The 20,142-nt window shown below is 35.5% G+C and overlaps 2 protein-coding genes across 2 annotated transcripts; one reads left to right on the top strand and one right to left on the bottom strand.

Moving 5' to 3' along the window:
* The first annotated feature begins 304 nt into the window (after positions 1-304).
* LOC117925410 lies at positions 305-4,979 on the top strand. The gene is made up of 7 exons (XM_034844414.1): positions 305-1,144; positions 1,269-1,355; positions 1,480-1,692; positions 2,473-2,637; positions 3,143-3,196; positions 3,285-3,431; positions 4,306-4,979. Exons 1-7 carry the CDS (start codon positions 779-781, stop codon positions 4,681-4,683), a joined length of 1,410 nt encoding a protein of 469 aa, XP_034700305.1. The 5' UTR covers positions 305-778; the 3' UTR covers positions 4,684-4,979.
* Positions 4,980-10,644: 5,665 nt separating this feature from the next.
* Positions 10,645-18,688, bottom strand: LOC117925574 (pentatricopeptide repeat-containing protein At1g60770). Its single transcript, XM_034844626.1, has 2 exons — positions 18,394-18,688; positions 10,645-12,144 (listed from the first exon to the last, which is right to left on the bottom strand). Exons 1-2 carry the CDS (start codon positions 18,616-18,618, stop codon positions 10,900-10,902), a joined length of 1,470 nt encoding a protein of 489 aa, XP_034700517.1. The 5' UTR covers positions 18,619-18,688; the 3' UTR covers positions 10,645-10,899.
* Positions 18,689-20,142: the final 1,454 nt, after the last annotated feature.

The following is a 20,142-nucleotide window of genomic DNA, read 5'->3' as shown; positions in this document are numbered from 1 at the left end:
CTTGGTTTGCTATTTGTATGTAAGGCTATCAATGGATGTGCCCCACCGGATAGAAAAGCTTCCAGCAATCCACTACCCCACTACTGTAATATCGGAAACAGCCCATCATTTTTTGGATGATATATCCAATTCAAATCCGGAAAATTTAAGTGAGCAAAAGCAATTTTAGAGAAATCTAAGTGGGTTAGCTTTGGTTTGTTAAATAAAATAGAGGTAAAATGAAAGATGAAACAGAAGAGCTGACACAAGGAACATCTAGGGAAGTGAGAAAGGGAACACCCAAAGAAAAGAACTTTGGAAACCCAGAATCGAGTGTAATTCCTATCTGTCCTCAGAACCAAAGTAAAGAATAACAGAAATCAGTACCATTTTGCCCTATAAAATTAGCACAAAAGCTAAAGTTTTCAGTCCATGTATTGGAGACTGGAAACACCCTCTCTCTCCCAAACCTCTCTTTCTCTCTCCCAAACCTTCTTTTATTTTTCCAAGTTTTAAAATTGGGCATGATTTGATCACTACCCAGTATTTATTTCTCCGCACCCACATGGGTAAAACTCTAAAAGAACCAGCCCATTCGCCTGTTTTTTAATCAGCTCGTGCCTGGGAACTCAAGGTGTCAGAAGATAAAACCAAGGTTTTAGAAGCTATCTCTGTGTGTGTGTGAGAGAGAGAGAGGGAGAGAGAGAAAGAGATAGAAAGAAAAATAGAAGGAAGGTGTTTGTTATTTTGAGGCTTTGAAGCTTTGGAAATGGTGAGAGAGTGAATTGGGTTTCTTAGAATGGTTGTTTTGTGTTGGATGGATTTGGTGGGAGATATGGCTCCATGGACAAAGACTAGGAATAAATGGTATTATTTTGATCACAGAAGAAGACAACACCAATGTACACAGCCACAAACAGGTTTAGCAGAAGAAACAACACAAACAATTTCCTCAAACATGGCTTCTAGCTACTGCAAGATCTTCCCAATCATTCCCATTTTTGTATCTTTTCTTCTTGTTGCTTCCTCCGTCTGTCCAGTCCATTCCTCCGAAACCGACCGCCCAGCCAATCAAACATTCCGGCCTGGGGAGGAGTTAGAGAAGTTGAAGATAATAAGAGACCATCTCCTGAAGATCAATAAGCCTGCCGTCAAGACAATTCAGGTACTTTCCTTGCTCTACAATGATGCTTTTCCTTTTCTACAAGCTTTCTGTTTCATCTTCCTCTGTTTTTGCTTTGGGTTTTTTCCGCTGTTCGTTAATGTTTCTTTCTCTTTCTATTGCTTAGAGTCCTGATGGTGATCTGATTGATTGTGTTCTATCTCATCTGCAACCAGCTTTTGATCATCCACAATTAGAAGGACAGAAACCATTGGTAATTCAGTTTTTCTTCCCGACCAATTTTGATTATTTTATTTTTCTTTAGGTTTTGGAATTCTCATTTTAGAGCTGTACATGGGAATTCGAGCAGCAAGTGTTCATTTCTGTCTTGATTGCAGGATCCACCGGAGAGACCGAAAGGCCATAACCCAACAGGTGCAGTATCAGAAGATTTTCAGCTATGGAGTTTTTCTGGTGAGTCGTGTCCAGAAGGGACAATTCCAATCCGAAGAACAACTGAAGAAGATGTTTTAAGAGCGAGCTCTATTGGAAGATTTGGAAGAAAAGTAAGGCGACATGTTAGAAGAGACTCCTCCAGCAATGGCCATGAGGTTAGTGTTTGAAAAAAACTAGAGAAAACATAGGAAAACCCAGAAAATTTTTCCTAGAGAACTCAGAAATTTAACCAAACATCCCAGAAGCAACCGACTAAAGAAAATGGAATATAAGTTTTGATAATTGTCTGTTCTTAAGCATACCAATGAAAGAAGGATTGAGCAAAGAAAGAACTGGTTCTCATCTTTTTTATGCATGTGTTTTGAATTTGAAAATGAATCCAGTTTGATTGCTACTATCCTTGAATTTCTCATTTTCCAAGTCTGATACTCCTATTCAATCAAAATTAACTAAAATTCCCGGTCTTTCATGAACTGTCAAAATCTCATGGGCAACAAACTCTATCTTTCATCATTCAAAACCAATTTCCTTTGCACAAAAATTAAGGAAATATAGAAACTAAAATATCATGGCTCAGAGTATCACCAAGAAAAATTTATGTTCTTGTCCTTCTTGAACAAAATAGGAAATTTTAGTAGCTGGGTGTTCTTTACTTCATTCATTAAATACACATCACAGTCCTGTTTATAGTAATTGCAGACTTTCATGGTTTCTCTGCTTGGAGCAGCTTCACTCATTTCAAAAAAAGAGAGAAGAAGAAAAAAAAAAATCATTAAATTCAGAGGCTTCCCATATGAAACTATATGAGATCGGAAAATAAAAATCACCAGGCATCAGAATTTAATTGTATAGCTGTGTGTTCCTAGATGTCTGAATTATTGTCATGTCACATATTAATTGTCTTCTTTCTTTTTCTTTGAACGTTTGTGTCACAGCATGCAGTTGGGTATGTGACTGGAGATCAGTACTATGGAGCAAAGGCCAGCATAAATGTGTGGGCACCCCGGGTGGCTAATCAATATGAATTCAGCTTATCACAAATGTGGGTCATCTCCGGTTCATTCGGCGATGATCTCAACACCATTGAAGCTGGCTGGCAGGCATGTTCTTGCTCTTCTGATATTGATTTTTCTCCTAGAAAGGAAAGCTTACTCGAGTTATTTCAATTTTGAACTTGAACTGGAGAATACATGAGAAACCCTCCACAAGCCCTACCTCTACGCCAAGCCTTAAGCTTTACCATTGTTAGTATCAGCTGGACAGTGGGTACCATGAGTTCCAATTATACCTCATGATAAAAGAAAAAGAAAAAAGTAGCCATAAAATTTTACCTTTTCCTTCCAAATGGATTCCATGGAATTATTTTAGTAGATGAGCTTTATGCTGAAGCTTGCCAGTTTGCGAAACCAAGTGAAATTCTAGCATCATAATGTCAATACCATGACTTCTCTGGAAAGGCTTTTAATTTAGATTGCTTTGTCAAAACACATCAAGATGGATATTTATTTTTCTCATTAAGAGCAGTTATTACAGCTCAACCACCTCTTGATTTCATTGAATTTTTGTATTGTAGCCATAGATGCCAATTCATTTATTTTTCTGCAGGTTAGTCCAGAACTCTATGGGGACAACTATCCTAGGTTCTTTACTTACTGGACTGTAAGTGGAATCATTTTTTAGCTTCTTTTCTTTCCCTTCCTTTCCCTTCATTTCAGGAAAATAAGATTGATTTTATTAATATATACAGACTGATGCATATCAAGCCACTGGATGCTACAATCTGCTATGCTCAGGCTTTGTTCAGACCAACAATAGGATTGCAATTGGGGCTGCCATCTCTCCAACCTCGTCATACAAAGGTGGACAATTCGATATCAGCCTACTGGTCTGGAAGGTACTTCAAATTTTTTTGCCCTCTTCGTTTTTTATCAGCTTACTGTGTTCGATAGAGCAATTTTATCATGCACTGATTTTTTCTTTCTTTCTTTCTTTTGACCATTGTATGAATTATTACGTAGTAATGGTTTTTATGATATAAAGATTTATGTGAAAAAGAAATGCTTAAGAAATTAAGTTATTTTGTGGACGAATTTTCCGGGAAAGAAAGGAAGAAAGGAGTGAAGTAGAAAATACGGTTTTTGTTGTATTAACATGATGGAAGTATGGACAGTTTTTACCGTTATTTGGTAAAGTTTTGTTGGCACGGCTTGAGAAACAAGAGTGGGGAGTCACACTCATTAGTCATTACTCATACATCACTAAACCCCCTTTACGCATGGATTTTATTGTAATCCAAGCAACACGACCATCAATTTCCGGGTCCCACCTACATCCTAGACGTGGACAAAAAATTTTGACGGTCGCTGGTAACACAGGACCATCCGATGCTTAATACGGTTCATCAAGCAAGTAAAATATTCACCCCAAAGTCATCGAATCGGACGGCCGGGGCGGGCCCTCCACACATATTTAGATGCACCACTAGCACAGTGAAGTTCTAAGTTCTAAAGGGAGGCGATCCATGTTTAGACTAACATGCGCCACCTCGGAACATTACACGCGTGCACTGATACTCTCATAGAATAACCATATCAACCCTCTCATGCTTTCTTTTGTGCTGTGCAAGATTCTCTCTTCCTTTGCAAGCAAAAGCGTTCCTGACTCCCTTTACCTTTTTCCAACCTTTAATTATACGCGAAAATTTCCGATTTCTTTTGTTATAATTTTTGCAAACGTAATCCTAAAATTCAATTTCTGTCGGGTCGTAGGATCCGAAGCATGGGAATTGGTGGCTGGAATTCGGGTCGGGCGTGCTGGTGGGTTACTGGCCGTCGTTCTTGTTCACACACCTGAGAAATCATGCGAGCATGGTGCAATACGGAGGAGAAGTAGTGAATACAAGGCCATCAGGCTTCCACACATCAACGCAAATGGGAAGTGGGCATTTCGCCGGAGAGGGTTTCGGAAAAGCCTCTTATTTCCGGAACTTGCAGGTCGTGGATTGGGATAATAGCTTGATCCCATTATCTAATCTCCGAGTCTTGGCCGACCATCCGAATTGCTACGACATCCAAGGAGGGATTAACAATGTGTGGGGGAATTATTTTTACTACGGAGGTCCCGGAAGAAACGTGAGATGTCCCTAAAGGGATCAAGGATCAAGAATCAAGAATCAAGATTCAAACCAAGGTACATGGGCGGAAAGCTTTCTTTTTGTAAGTTTTTTTTTTTCTTGGGGTGATTTGGGTTTCCTCTCGAGATCGATTCTTCGAGCTTGGGCTATTCTTATATTTATTTTTGTTTCTTAATCAATTTTTTTTTTCCTTTTTAAAATCTAACAGGTGATCCATTAATTATACCACCTTTAGGGAGTTGTGTAAATTTGGGACAAAAAAAAAGAAAAAAAAGAAATAGTGAATATAGTATGGTTTGTGATTTTGAATTGGGCCTTGGTCTCGATGTATGGTTTGGGGGTCAATTTTATTAGCAAGGAAATGGAGAGGGCATTGAATTGGGGGACCACACCCCCTACAATCACAAAAACATATACCTCTAACCACTGTCTTAATTAAAAGTCGCATCAACTCTAAAATTGAATGCCCTGCCTCGAGCACACCCATATATGTCCTGTTCAATACCAAAAGTCTTAGTCTTTCTTTCCAGCTGGAGCTAGCGGGAAAAATGGTGGATACTTGTCTTCATAATTTTATATTCTGCAACACTTTGGGCACTAGTCTACAAATAGACTTGTCTGTCTTAAGTGTTTTTCTGGACTTAATTACTTAAGTATTTTTAGATTGAGTCAGTGGGGCATGGCATGGATACAAAATATATCTACTAAAGTGGGAGTAATCCTATAAGAAATTAAGACGAAATGAATCTGACTTCAAGGTCTGAACCCCAAAAAGTAATCAGGAGTAATATAATAAAGCACTGATGCCACCTTCCATCGTATCTTTTTCTTGGAGTCCACGGTATCCCTTAAATTCAAATATGCAATTTCAAACTAAGATTTAATGTTTTGTATTCCCGAATCCCAACAGCTTAATACAACTAAGACTGATTATAACAAGTCTTTACCCGTCTTATCATTTTCATCTCAAGTCTTTTGAAGCTTCTTCTGGAAAATCAACGGGCATGGTCACCCAAGAGGATTGTTTTTTCCACAAGGCCATTCTGCCACTAAAGTAATCTAATCCATGGTGTAAACTGTGTCATATTCACAAACCTTGATGTTTATGGAAATAAGAGGCATTCTAAGGTTATTTGCTTGTTTGCTTGTTTTTTTAAAATTATTTTTAAGTTAAACAAAAAAAAAAAATTGGAAGGGAAAGAAAGATATTTTATTATTATTATTATTATTATTTAAAAAAAATATTTGGCAAATTATTTCAAAATGACATTTTGAAGAGAGAAAAAAAAAAATTATTTGCATAAATAAATTTTAGTTGTTTTTTCTTTAATTTTATATAAAAAAATCTTAATTCAATTTATATAATATTAATTAAATTTAATTCAAATCTTATTAAAAAGAAAAAACTGTTTTATGATTAAAATAATTTTGAATAAAATAGAAAATAAATTTTTTATTAAAATATAATACTATTTTAATATATATAATATAAAATATGGATATTAACATCTTTGTAAAAATATAATTTGATTTTTTTATTAAAAATGAATGATAATAATTTTAAAATAACAATGACTAATAATATTTTATTTAAAATAAAATTTTAAATTATTTTTAAAAACTACTAGATATATTAATAAATCTAAAACATTAAATACAAGTTAATTTTGAGTTCATTTCTTTAATGAAAAAATTCATAAAATTATAATTATGTATAGAAGATAAACAAGAGTCTAATTATGGATTAGTTTTAGTACCTAAATTTCTAATAGTAATTGAGCTAAATAAAGTAAAAAATAATATCATTCTGAATTAGTTTTAGTATAAAAATATTAAGTGGTAATTGATTTGAGGGTCATATTATTTTTTTAAATTAATAGACTTGTTAACAAAGTGAACATAAGTTTTACTTAATTTTTGAGTAAAAATATTAGCAAAAATATAATTCTATGCATAAGAAAAACAACAACGATATTTTGGATTTTATTGAGTTTGGTGACTTTGTAATATTAATTAAATAAAAAATAATTATTATACATATAAGAGAAATTGATAAAATCATTCTAGACGAATTTTGATCATTACGTTTTAGTAATAATCCAACCAAATAATTGAATCAATTTTTATATATTTAAATTATTTTTAAAAATTAATAAATCTAAGATATTTAAAATCCATCTACTCGATGAGAAGTTTAAAGAAGTTAGAAAAATTTTAGAAAAACGCGTAAGATTCAAAGAGAGATCATATTGGTTGATGGGTAGGACATAAAAATTATATTATCACTTTTTAATTTTTTTTTTTAAATTTCTTCATGCCCTTTTATAGGTAACAACAATTTCTGCTTACTCTTTAAAATTGATTTTACGCTTCATTTTTTTGCTTCAAAAAATTGTTTTACGGTCAAACAGTGCTATGAATTTTTTAAAAACATGTGTTTTTTTTTTTTAAATCAAAATTTATTTTTAATTCACACTGCCAAACTAGATCCTAAATCCTCTCATGGGCATTGTACGTCTCAACATATGAAAACTGGCACTGCGCTAGCATCCAAAAATAACGAAGAAATGTGATCATCATTTTCATACTAATCTTCGCACTAACAAAAGCGATGGAAGCAGTTATCATCCAGTATCATTACCAACAGTAACTGATCTAGAATACCAGCTGAACATGACAAAAAGTAGCCATCACAAAGATCACAATTGGCTTTGCTGATAAACTAGAATATGACATACATGGAAATCTGCCTCCTTTGGAAATAAATGAAACTTAAAGATGAATACTCCAAGGGACCAGCCCCAACCACTACCACAACATCTCAAGAATCATTCGTTGAAATTGGGAAAATGATGACCTGAATTTACATATCATAAACAATGAAGATACCAATACCCCACCAAGAAATTTTGGATGGCAACATGGTATAACAGTTCTCTCATGTCATGAGCCCACAATAATTAGTCCATGACAACCCTGGCCAAGAGTATATCAAGCAATTACCTGTTTCCTATAATAGAAAAAGACTGCTTTTATTCTGCAAGACAAATTTCAAACAGCCGACCGTTGAACACGGTTTCACACTGAGACAATAACTTGGACGGCAAGGTGGTCCTTTAGTCAATGTGGGCAGACAAGCTTGTGCCTCTTTGCTTGAACTGCAAGCGAAAGAATGGCTAGGAAATGGATGAAGAGAGTGTTAGTAACAGTGGGTTGGCAAAAGATTTCTAGTGTCTGATGAAAATATTTGATGGATCCTAGTGGCTGGTCCTGCTTCCTCTTAATTGAATCCAACCACCATAACAAATAGGGACTGACAATGATGCCCATTCCCGACATGTAGCAGGCTGATAAGTTGACACGTGGTTGGGCATTTAACTTACAGCTTGCTGCTACAATCATGGGGGCGTGGGCCTTCCTACATATTTCACTGGATGATGTGTTATTGTCATAGTATCTTATACCATTGGCTGCAAGCATGCAATTGAACTGCAGGAGTACGATTGATCACAGTTTGACATAAGGGAATACTATGACAAGGCAATTCTTAAATTGGATTGCACATGTATGATGTATCCTTCTATTGTTAGGAGGAGGTTGGCAGTCAGGCTAAGCCTATCACCTTGACCACGTGTAGAAAGGAGGTTGGGTTGTCACATTAAAGCCCAAAGAAAATGAATGCATTTTATTGAGGAAGTTTTTTCAAAAATCAACATATGAATCAGAGTTGAAGGAAAGTTAATTAACAATTAACTTTTGAATCGAAGTGGAAGCAGCAAATAGTTAGATTTCAGATGAAAGCATCATTGTATCACTTCCTAACCAAAATCCTAGTGTCTAAACTTCATCTAGACTGAAGAAATTGCTCCTAGTATTCAAATCAAATGATACCAAGAATCAGACACTCGGACCAGATTTTTCACAAATTGTGAAAGAATAAAAAAATAATAGAGTATGCTACATTCTAATTTCCTAAATAATTTGAGAGAAGGAAGAAAATGTAGGCACAAATTTGGAAATATTTCCTCATTTCGTGGTTCTGGAATTTGAAACCATGGGTCTCACATTACTTACATAGCATCAACACAATATCTGCAGAAACCATATCACCAGGTCTCGGCTGCAGGATTAGACAGTCTGTATTCAAGTATAGGGTCCACCTAACGTCTCACTGCATTAACTATTTTGCTCCCCTGCCAGGCAAAGTGGGAGAAATTCCTAAGAATGGATCAGATGATTAAATGTGATAGAACAATAGCCAGTGCCGCCCTTGCAAATTGAGGGAGAAATGCACATTCTTTTGATTCATTGAGAGCATACTTCTAGCTTGTGGATCATAATTTTTTCTCTGTTTGTAGGGTTTCAGGTTCAGCCTTGCACGAATAAGGCTATGATGCCTTTTGATGGTGTGATGGTTTGTAAAAATGAATCACATTTATTTGTGTTTGACAATGTGGAAAGAGAGAAACAAAAGAATTTTCAAGAGAGTGCAAGCAATCAGAGTTGGGATAGTGGCTTAAGAGAAGCAAATTCAACTACCATTTTAGATTTTGTAGATAGTTTTGTTGCAGCTTTTCTTATCTTCTTTGGTGTTGTGCTTTGTATGCTCCCTACGTATTGCGTTGCCCCACTCTTTTATTAGGTGTTTCGTCAATGGTATTTTTTATTTGCCTAGCTAATAATAATAATTTTAGTTTAGGCTTCTCTTGTTTTCTTTGGTGGTGTGCTTTGTATGCTCCTTATATGTATTGTGTTGCACCCACTCATCGATGGTGTGCTTTTGTATGCTCTTGATATATTGTGTTGCCTCCATTCTTTTATTAGGTGTTTTACTTTGTGGTATTTTTTATTTGCCTAAATAATAATAGTGGAAAGGAAAGAACTATCATGTTCTCCTGCCAAGATCATGCTGAAGGTCCTAGCTAGCCCCTAAACCAACTTAGCTCACTCAATGGCCACCAAAGATGTGATCATGTGGTAACTTAGTCCAGTTACTAAACCAACTTAGTTCACTCAGTGGCCGCCAAAGATGTGATAGGTTGGTAAAGGAGTGTAGTAACTTAGCTCAATAACACAGAAATTTCTTTAGGCTCAGAGTGCTCAAGAGTATAGGAAGAGCTAGATTTGGTGGACCAAAGATCAAAACAAACCACTGAAACTACCTTCTGGGAAGAGATACCATACGTTTAGGATTAGGTCACTCAGTTGTGGTTTTGAGATTTTGAGAGCTTTTCCGATAAAATATATCCAAAAAGTGGTAGCTGTAAAAGTAATTTGACATGTATAGCTGTTGAAAAACTATTTCTAAATTTATGACAATTTGTTAAGCACTAAGTAGGAAGTCATCTATTCTAGAAACAACTTCAGTGTAATTTCAACTGTCATATTTTTAAAATTACTATTAGAAAATGTTGTATTTGGTAAAAAAATTAGAGCTGAAAAACTATCTCTAAAAAATTTTAAACCTAATCATCCAATGAACTTCATCTACTCCTTGTTCAATTTCCATTCCAAGAAATCCTCCTTTTTCTGATAGGCCAATTGTCATTCCAAGAAATCAACTTTACTGCTCCTACACCCAACATATCTACATGAACAAATGAGTTATAACTTCAATTGTTTTTTTCCCTGGAAGATTAGAAATGTTAAACCACGCCCCCACCCCACCCCACCCCTTCTCTCCCTTTTAAAACCCTATTCTATCTTAATAGTTTGAACCTTGAACCTCTCATCATGAGGTCAACTGAGAAGCTACGGCAGTTTATCTAATAAAAAACAGGCCACTAAATCAGTGGGACACTTATTTTTTGATAGGAAACAGAGGAGTGAATCAACAGGACACACATATTATGGATCTACTACATTATTGGTCTCATTTTTTTCTTTTTTTATCATAAACAAACATTTATTTATATGAATAAAAATTGCAAATGAAGGATGATGGATCCTGCCCAAAATATACAAACTCTGATCAAAAGAAAAGGAGAAACCTTCTCCAAAATACAGGAAGTATACGTCATTTAATTACCACTTAGGAGTTGACCAAAATGGACCCAATGCAATGTTCCTCCCTTTGCAGTCTTAACCCATACTACATTATCAGTTTTCAAAGATAACTAATAGAAAGAAGGGGCAATTTTATTACCAAAATAGAATATCAAGAAAATAACATTCAAAATTATCTCAGCAGGATCAAAATTCTGAGAATAAATTAACAGATGAACAGAACTTACTCCACAGACACCTCTTCAAGCAACTTCTTACAGGAATCACTAACCTCCACATTCTCCATCTTCAGTCGCCGGCGCAGCACAGGACTTGTCCTTCCAGCTGCAGCATAAATTCTGATCAATGATTCAAACACCTCAACCCCTAGATCCTCCACAGCGCTCTTCAGAATCTCAAGAAAACCTTCTGCACCATCAACATCCTTTTCTTGCTCAAAATGCTGCATAAAAACTCCAATAATCTCAGTTGATGGGACCCACTTTTGGCCATCTCCTCTACCAGTTGAAATCGCATTAGCAACACAATCAACAGCCTGTTTCATTTCCCTGTTCTTCAAATGATAAGCAAGGAATATCTCCCAGGTCTTAGCATTAGGCTTGGCCCCTCTCCTGCGGGCATGCTCTTTGAGCTCTTCAGCTTTCTCTAGCAAACCTTCTTTAGCATAAGCTCCTATTAGGGCATTTGCCACCCTGATATCATAAAACGAACACCCAGAGTCCCATTCCCGGAAACATTTCTCAGCACCTGGTAAATCTTTCAAATTAACCAAGACCTGAATCATATTAAGATAGCTCACATTTGCCGTTTTAGGAAAAGCCAGCCTTAAAGAACGCCATACCCGATAAACTTCAAGCAGATTCCCAATTCTGCCATACAATGTGATTAGAAATTGGAAAGCAGTAAGGTCTCGGCATGCATTTCTCTTCTCCAACTCCTTAAGAGCCTTTTCCGCTTTTTCAAATACACCAGCATCAACATAAATTGAAGCTAAGTTGCTATAAGTTGTCCAATCACTGGCCACTCGACCATCCCTCTTCATCTCCTCAATTACCCTCTCAACACCAGAAATATCATTAACAGCAGCAAGGGCCCTCATCCAAATATTGTATGTGTAAGAATCTGGCATGATATCCAAACTCTTCATTTCTTGAATGATAGTTGGAATCTTTTCAGGCTGGCCAATTTTTGTGTAGAGGGTCATCAGGCTATTATATGGCATAGAGCTTAGGCCCAACTTCAGCTCCTTCATCCTTTCCATGAGAGCTTCTGCTTTTTCAGTCAATAATTCTTTGCAGTAACAATTGAGAAGAGCACCATAAGTAAGATGGTTCTTTGATGTTTCAGGAAGATCAATGAAGTAATTTTCTGCGGCAGCAACTCCTCGAGTTTTGGTAATCAAATCAAGATATATAGCTTGATCACTGATTGTCATGTTCATGCCCCTTTTAGCCATCGTTTCTGAGAGCTGTACATCAACAAAATAAGTAATCTACAACTTGCAGGTATGTATTAGAACAGAACAATAAGTCTGATTGCAAGAAACATCAGAGAAGAGCCAACAAATAGCACTGATCAGCAGCAGAACTTTGTTATTAAACCAGAAGCCAAAAAGTCGTGATAGATAAAGCAAGTGAAAATTCATTCCTGAGTCGGTACTGTCGTTGTTAGATAACTGAATTCCAGGGGGGAAATTATGGAAACTAACTTTAGGGTTAGTTTTTTTTTTTTTTTTTGCTTGGGAGGCATTTTGAGGGAAAATTATGACGTTAGAGTTACCAAAGAGGAGAGGTTGGACTATAGCTAACCAGTGTTGAGGAGTTGGCCAATCATATAATGTGTAGCTTGTAGTCTTTGGTACTTATTACTCTAGCTCTTTAATGTGTTATGGTGTTGCATTGCATGTTGAAAGATGTTTTGTCACGGTGGCACGGGACTTTTTTAGGGAAAAAGCAAAGAAAGGCCCAGAAGTTACTCTGATTATGTTTGATCTAGACTATTTGGCAAAAAGGAAAATGAAGAACTTTTTAAGGCTTAAAGCAATTGATTCAATTGTTAAAAGATTCTTTTATTTGGACATCCTTCCCTCAATGTTCTAGTATATAACACCGGTTGGCCAATGTTCACCCCTTTTCATAAGTTAGTTACTTAGTTCAAATTCAATACAATTTACCAAATAGCCTCCCAAGCCAAAAGGCCCACTTCTGAGAAGGCATTGAAACCACACTTTTTCTTAGCAAGAATGACTCTCCTACGATGATATCAAGGATCAAAAGAAGGATTTAATTGGAAACCTCTAATCCTTAGCACAATTCCATGCCAACTTGTCCTCATAAGGCACAACCTCTATGGCAAGTGGTTCTCTTATCCTTTATATGGTTTTTATTATTGGAGAGGAATGCTAGGATATTTGAGGGTAGATGGAGCTCTATGGACATCATTTGGGATTTGATTTACTTTTTCTCTTCCCTCATTTGCGAAGCCTTTCACAAATATTCCTTTGTATATTTTAATGTAAGATTGAAATAGCACTTACTACTTAAAGAGGTCAAAGAAGAAAGTTATGATTGATTAGTCACCCCTTTCTATAGGTTTGGTGGAGTTAAAACTTTGACAAATGTTCTTTGAATAATCATGGATAGCTAGGTATTAGAGGCTCGATAAGAAATCATTCAAACACAGTATTGAAAGCTTACTCCAAACTAGTAGGAGCGGGATCAATTATTGAGCAAAGATATTAGTGTTATTAGAGGTTTTTCCATAGGCCAAAACTTTGTGTCTGTCCAATCTAACTGTAGAGGAAGATTCTACTATTGTAATATCTTGGATGTCTAATAAGAAGAGAGACTCATGGAAGTTTGATATTTGAATACACAAAATCACAGTGAGCTAGGATGATCCTTCTCTTGGGTTCTTCATTCAACTAATCAAGTTAAAAACAAGTAAGCCAAACAAGGAGCAAAGCAGTTGGTTTCCTTTGTTGGAGATTTTCTTTCCCCTTGAATGTATAAACCTTCCCTACTATGAGGTCATTATTTTATTTTCCTTGTGTTAATGGTCATCTAGTTTTTTTTGTTTTTTTTTTTTTTTTTTTTTTTTTTTTTTGTGGAGTAGGATGCTTGTTTACATCAATCATATTGCTTGTCCTACTTGTATTTATTATTTAATGAAGATAGTTATTTACAATAAATACAAAAAAGTCACAACCCCCTAAGCACCACTAACCCTTAATGAAGATATTTATTTACAATAAATACAAAAAAGTCATAACCCCCTAAGCACCACTAACCCTTAAGTAACCTCAAGGAAAGACTTTTTTTTTTATAAGCAAAAGAGCAATATAGATTAAGGAGCCAAAAAGAGGTTACGCCAAGTACACAAGAAGTATACAAGTGCACTTCAAAGCAAGAAACAAGAAATCCCTCTCCTTAATAACAACCTAACCAATTGATAAAATCAATTATAGAGAAGGACTCTTGCACTAGACCCCTTTTAACTCTTGATTTGAAAGCTTAACATTTTCAAAAGCCCTTCTATTCCTCTCTTTCCAAATAGTCCAAAATAAACAAAGAGGAGCAACATTCCATGCTTCTTTCTCCTCTTTCCTTAAGTAGGCTTAAGGAAAGACTTAAAGCCTATTAACTCTCCATCATGAAAGTTCCTCCAAAAATGAGGTTTCCAATGGTCACCTCCACCAAACTCCTCTCACTTTAAGCAACCAAAGCTTCCTTAGTCTCAAGGATAACAAAATGATAGGGGCAGAGGCACTCAACAAGAAGTCCCCACAACAAAACTTATATGAAAACCAAGTTTGCTAACCATCATCCACAATAATCTAGTTCTTGTATGGAAACTTAACCATGCTCCCCATATTTTTGACAAACCCACTCCACACCTCTCCTTTCCCTCCTAAGAGCATCAAACCTCAACCTCTTCTTTGAACTGTCCAAGAATAACACATTTCTATAATCTATCCCACTTCATTGCAAATTAATACCATTTATTAAGACCTTGATTAAAGACCCTAGTTTTTGTCCTAAGATTTTTCAAATTTTTAATTAAATTCTTTATGTTGTGATTGGTGTGTATATTTATTTTTCGGTCAGGATACATTATTTAATTAATGTAAAAAAAATATATATATATGGAGGATTCTCATTTAAAGGGACAAAAAAATGAAAATTTAAATAGGAAACTTGAAAAACTATAGTTTTAAAAGGCTTAAGGTGCATCAAGGCGCAAAGTCCTCCTGAAGCCTAAGGAGCAAGGCGCACCTAAGGCGCGGGCTTTCATGAAGTGAGGTGCATCCTATTTTACATATATATTTTTATATAATATAATCAAGTGCCTGAAAATTTTCCTCTATTTTTCCCCTTCTTCTCTTCTTCACACTATTCAGGAGGTTAGGGCATTTTTTTTTTGTGTTTCACAAGTCCAAAAAGAGCATATATTAGGTTCTAGAAGAAGAACAGGTGAAAACGACATCGTTTTCTGCCTTTTTAAAATAATAATAATAATAATAAGGCTCCAAAACGACGTCGTTTTGGTCTCAAGAAATTAAAAAAAAAAAAAACAAAACCCTCCTCGTTCTCCCTCTACTACTCTACAACTCATCGCCGAAAGGTGAAAAGATGACTAGAAAAAGAAGAAGAAGAAGAAGAAGACAAAGGATAGAGGCGCACCTATTGGGGGCGTCACACCTAGCCGGAGGCGAGTGCCTTGTGCGCCTAATCAGCACCTCCATGAAGGGGTGGTGCTAGAGGGTGGCATTGCACCTCCTGGAGCCTAGGCGCGTCTTTCATAACTATGTGAAAAAACTACAAATAATTAAAAATGGTGTTATTATCATAGACATGAAGACTTTTTTTATTGGAAAATTATAGAGATGGAGACTTTTAAAGACTGTCTAGTGCATTCAAGCACACGGGATGATTAAATGAGGAAGTAGTAGAAATATGTCTAAGGTAAGTTTGGGTTTCCTAAAATGATAAAGGATAGATTAGTATTTGAAGCCTATCGAGTGGCATAAGAATGAGTTACTCTAAAACATTCCTTTTAGTTGCCACCACTCAATTTAAAAGTGGTTTACAAAGAGAAAGAGGAAGAAAATGAGAGAAAGTTCAAGGAGAGACCATTCAATATTTTGGAACTCCTCCTTAGGTAAGAAATTTCCTCTTTATATCTCTTTCCTTACATCTTTGTCTATTTTGTTGTTGAATTCATGGAACATATGTACTGAAAGTTGAATTACCTTTACATAAATAATTGAATTAAATCTGGTTTATGAAAACCTACTTTTTGTTTCTAGAAGACTTCTCTACTTTCCTACTGGTTTCCAAGTTGTTTGAGTGATGAGAATTTATACGAAAATGTTTTCTAGGTTACATGTGGGAATTTAGCATGAGTTTAATGCCACTAACATTAAAGAGCACAAAAACTAAGCTCTTTAACTTTCAGTAACATAAATGCTAATTTCATGGGTTCGAGATGATGAACCATAGTGGAAATCTCAAATTTAGATTAAATGTGAGAAAGCGGGTTTATAAAAGGGTTTTATGCTATTAAATCATACTTAACAAAAACAAGGGATTTAATCTCAAGATGAAATGCAAAAGAGGTAGCAATTTGTTGTTTGGATTGTTTGGATGCTGGGGAAATTGGGTAAAGACTATTAAGAGAATGGAAAATGATTCCAATTCTCTCAAATGCAAGAAGTACTAAGAATACCTTGTAAAAATCATAGGATTAATTTAGGATAACCGATTCAAACAACAAATTTGCTAAGAAGAGTTTTGAAGGTTTTTTAGAAGGAGAAAAAAAGGGACAAATTTGAGTGTCTTTGGTTGCTGGGCAAACCAACAAACAGCATGTGTTTTCATGGTTTGGAGCTGGCCAGTTCTCCTCTATGGGCAGGAAAATTTGAAGCCAGTCAGTTGGCCCATAAGGGGATCAATCAGTCCTGGGGAATTTAGGTAGATTGATCAGCCAATGCCATTTTTTGCTACTGGGCTTGATTTTTTTTTTTTTTTTTATTTGTTAAAGGTTCATTAAACTAGTAATTGAGTAAAGAATGTTGTCAAACTTAGTTGAAGAAATCTTTCAATTTTATTACAAATAAAGCTTGAGAAATCATATTTTTTAGTATGGTTGAATCCATCTTCGTAAGGCAAAAACCATAGTTTTGTCTTTTAGATGTTCTTTGGAAATGATAATATTGTACACAATTTTCATAGCATTTGGCAAAGCTAAGTCATTGGGTTTTCAATTAAGAAATTTTTCGGTTATGGTAAGGTTCGGCTAGTGATGTGTAGCCTAAATTTTGGGAAGGGTAAAATAACTATTTCATTGTACCTAAGTTATATTACATACCTTTATTCTATTAGGACAGGATTCTAATTAACGGGACTACAATTGTGGAGAATTTTGTTTAGTCATTGATCAAGCAAGAGAGTAACTTTATATTCTTCAAGATTTTTCCACATAATTTATAAACATCCCTTTTTTTGTGTGTTAGGTTCTTAAAGCAAACAAGAGGATTTTATTAGGGTATAGCAATAGTTTTGTGAAAAAAGAAATGCAAAAAGTTGTGGATGCTCATTTCTTCATGCTTATTCAGGTGTGTATGGAAAGAGGTGAAGGGAAGAGCTTTTGAAGGTCTCAAGAAATCAGAGTTCGCCTTCAAAGACAATGTATTTTGGTCAAGGGGATATAAAAGACAGAATACTTTCTCCCTTTTTTGGGAAGCAGGGAGGGAATGCAATGGTTGTTTAATTATAGGGTTCGCTGAGTTCTGGCCTTCTGTAGTTTTGTCCTTCTTTTTGTCTTCTTCTTCTTTTTTTTTCTTTTTCTTATGGATTCTCATAGTTTTTTCTACTGCAACCAAAATCTAGAAATCATGGAAAATATGGAAAGAAAACACAACTTTCTATCACAAAATCATTCATCCAAACAACACTTTATAGGATATTCAACATAATTTGCATTTATTTCTCATGAGACAAGAATTAAATATATATGTATATATATATAGATATATATCAATCAAACAAATTCCTCTTTCCAACATTGCCCCAGCATAAAAATTATCTGCGGAACACAGCCAACAGATATTACTGGTGAATTTCTTCCTACTATTTCAAAAAATTTCATGGTGTTGGGATCTCCATCCTTTCCAGAAATCTCATCAAATTCGAAAGGGTCTGTCAGGCATAGGCAATGCAAGAACCAATGGTCATGTGGCAGAATAAATGAGACTTTAGAAAAATGAAATTTCTTATTTTCAATATAAAAGAAGCTGTACAAGAAGCCCCATGTCCATGACCGTGAGTTTGGGGAGGGCGAGAGGTTCCTGCGCATTCTTATGTATCCCAACTCATAAAGATATCTATCACAGTCAATATATACACCTCTCACTGGGATTATCATTTTCATGTGATCATTGGTGCCACATTTTGGAATTCCATTTCAACGGAAATTGAAAATTCTGATTCTACAGTGGAATCGTTTTTGTGGTTATGGTGCATATCGAATTCAAACTCAATTCCATAAGATCAAAGACTGGCCCTAGTTCTTAAAAATGGCCTTTTCCGAATCAGAACAGAAACGTAAATCTGCTGAAAAACAAACAGAAAATAAACCCGATTTATAAACTCAAACCCTACGGTACTCAAACGGAAATCAGAGCACATATGGATACAGGTTAGCGTAAGAGGCATACCTTAAGTGCAGGATAGAAGCGCTTGCGGTCGCGAAGCTTCTTGACAGTGTCACCGACCTCCCATTTGAAGACTCGCTTGTAGCTCTTGAGGAAATGATTCAACTGTTGTCGTACGCTCACTTCAGAGCTACCATCTTTAAACAGTCTATCGTAAAGGGCTTCTTCCAAGTGCTTCTTCGAGCGCTTCGCAATGTTCTTGGTACGACTCAACTGTGGCATCGCCATTTTGAGCCGCTAGGTTTAGGGTTTCTGTTTCGGAGCTGTTGCTGTGGAGTTCACAGTGTCGAAAATCAAATGATCAAAATGGTAGGAAAAGATTAGCTCCAAGCCTGCAGCTGCAGACCATGGTTCTGGGCTAACTAATTGGACCTTAATTGATTTGGGCTTGGTCAAGGTGAACAAAAAGGGCTTAGGCTTTCCCCCAAATTGGATTGGGTTCGCGTGGGCTTACTAGAAGTAATCGTGTGCTCAAATTGGGCTTGGCCCGCTTGACTGGAAAACTGAGGGCCTCAATGTGATTATTTCTGAACAGAAAGGGCAGGGGCACCATTCGATAGTAAACTTTACAAGGTTTTTTATTAAGACTCGGATTTGTTAGAAAATTACATCAAGATCGTCGGACTAAGAGTACGTTTCATAATATTTCTCTTCCAAGTATTTTTATAGTAAGCATTTATTCTAAAAGCGCTTTTCAAAGAATCACTTATCCAATATTTACTATAAATGATTTTTTAATTTTTAAAATTTTTTTTAATTTTATTAAATATCTAATTTTTAAAAAATAAAAATACTTTTTAAAAACATTGTGAAATGGATTTTTTTCTTTAAAGACAAAAATAATAATAATTTTTATATGAAATACAATAGGTCTTAAAACCGATAATGATTTTCAAAAAATAATTAAAAAATGAAGTTAAAAATTTTAAATTTTAAAAAAAAAATATTTAAAATAACATTATATATATGCTATTTTTAAAAATAAAAAAACAACTCACATCCATAACTTCTACGTTGGCATGAAAGCTGCACAGGTGTCATGCTTATTAATGTAGGAAAAACCAGTTGACGAGGGCAAGATGGTAACATTGATCAATTTAGAAAAAGAAAAATGCTTATTGTGAGAAAAGCACTAAACCGGCTTCTTTAAAACATGAACAGTGTTTTTGAATTATGGTTTTTGATGGGAGATGGCCATGATAATATGGACACCCAACTCCAAGCCCCCAACACCCATCCCTTTCAGCCATCACAACAGAGGCGTTGCCCATCTGCGTTGTGCCAGCTACCAACATTTCTCACCTATCATCCGTATAGTGCTTATGAGCCGCCCGCTGCAATCAATGCTTTCTTTCATTGCGAGTAAGAGAACTATGTAAACGTGTAATACCTAGAAAATGTGGATGAAGGAGGATCTTGAAAAAGTTGCTTTCATGGGAATATATTTGAGGGAAAATAATTCCGTCTCCAAGACTACCCTTTAAGCAGTTGAGCTTAAGGTGGGTTGTCAAGTTGATAAGTACACTTAATTTTAATTTTACCTAATTCAAATATTGTTTCTAAAATTAAATACTTTTCAAGAATGATTTAGTAATTTTTGGAGGATAAACTACGGTCATCCCTGATGTCCTCAAGTAGTAGTCATTAATAGCTCAACTACTAACATAAATGAAAGTCAAATCTACCCAACAACATATCATTAAGAGACGTGTGGATTCTTCTTGCTTTTGTCAATTTGTTTTAATTAACATT

Source organism: Vitis riparia, chromosome 1 (genome assembly GCF_004353265.1).
Source record: "Vitis riparia cultivar Riparia Gloire de Montpellier isolate 1030 chromosome 1, EGFV_Vit.rip_1.0, whole genome shotgun sequence".
Lineage (NCBI taxonomy): Eukaryota > Viridiplantae > Streptophyta > Magnoliopsida > Vitales > Vitaceae > Vitis > Vitis riparia.
The sequence above is the reverse complement of the archived record's forward strand: the minus strand, read 5'-3'. Positions and strand labels throughout refer to the sequence as shown.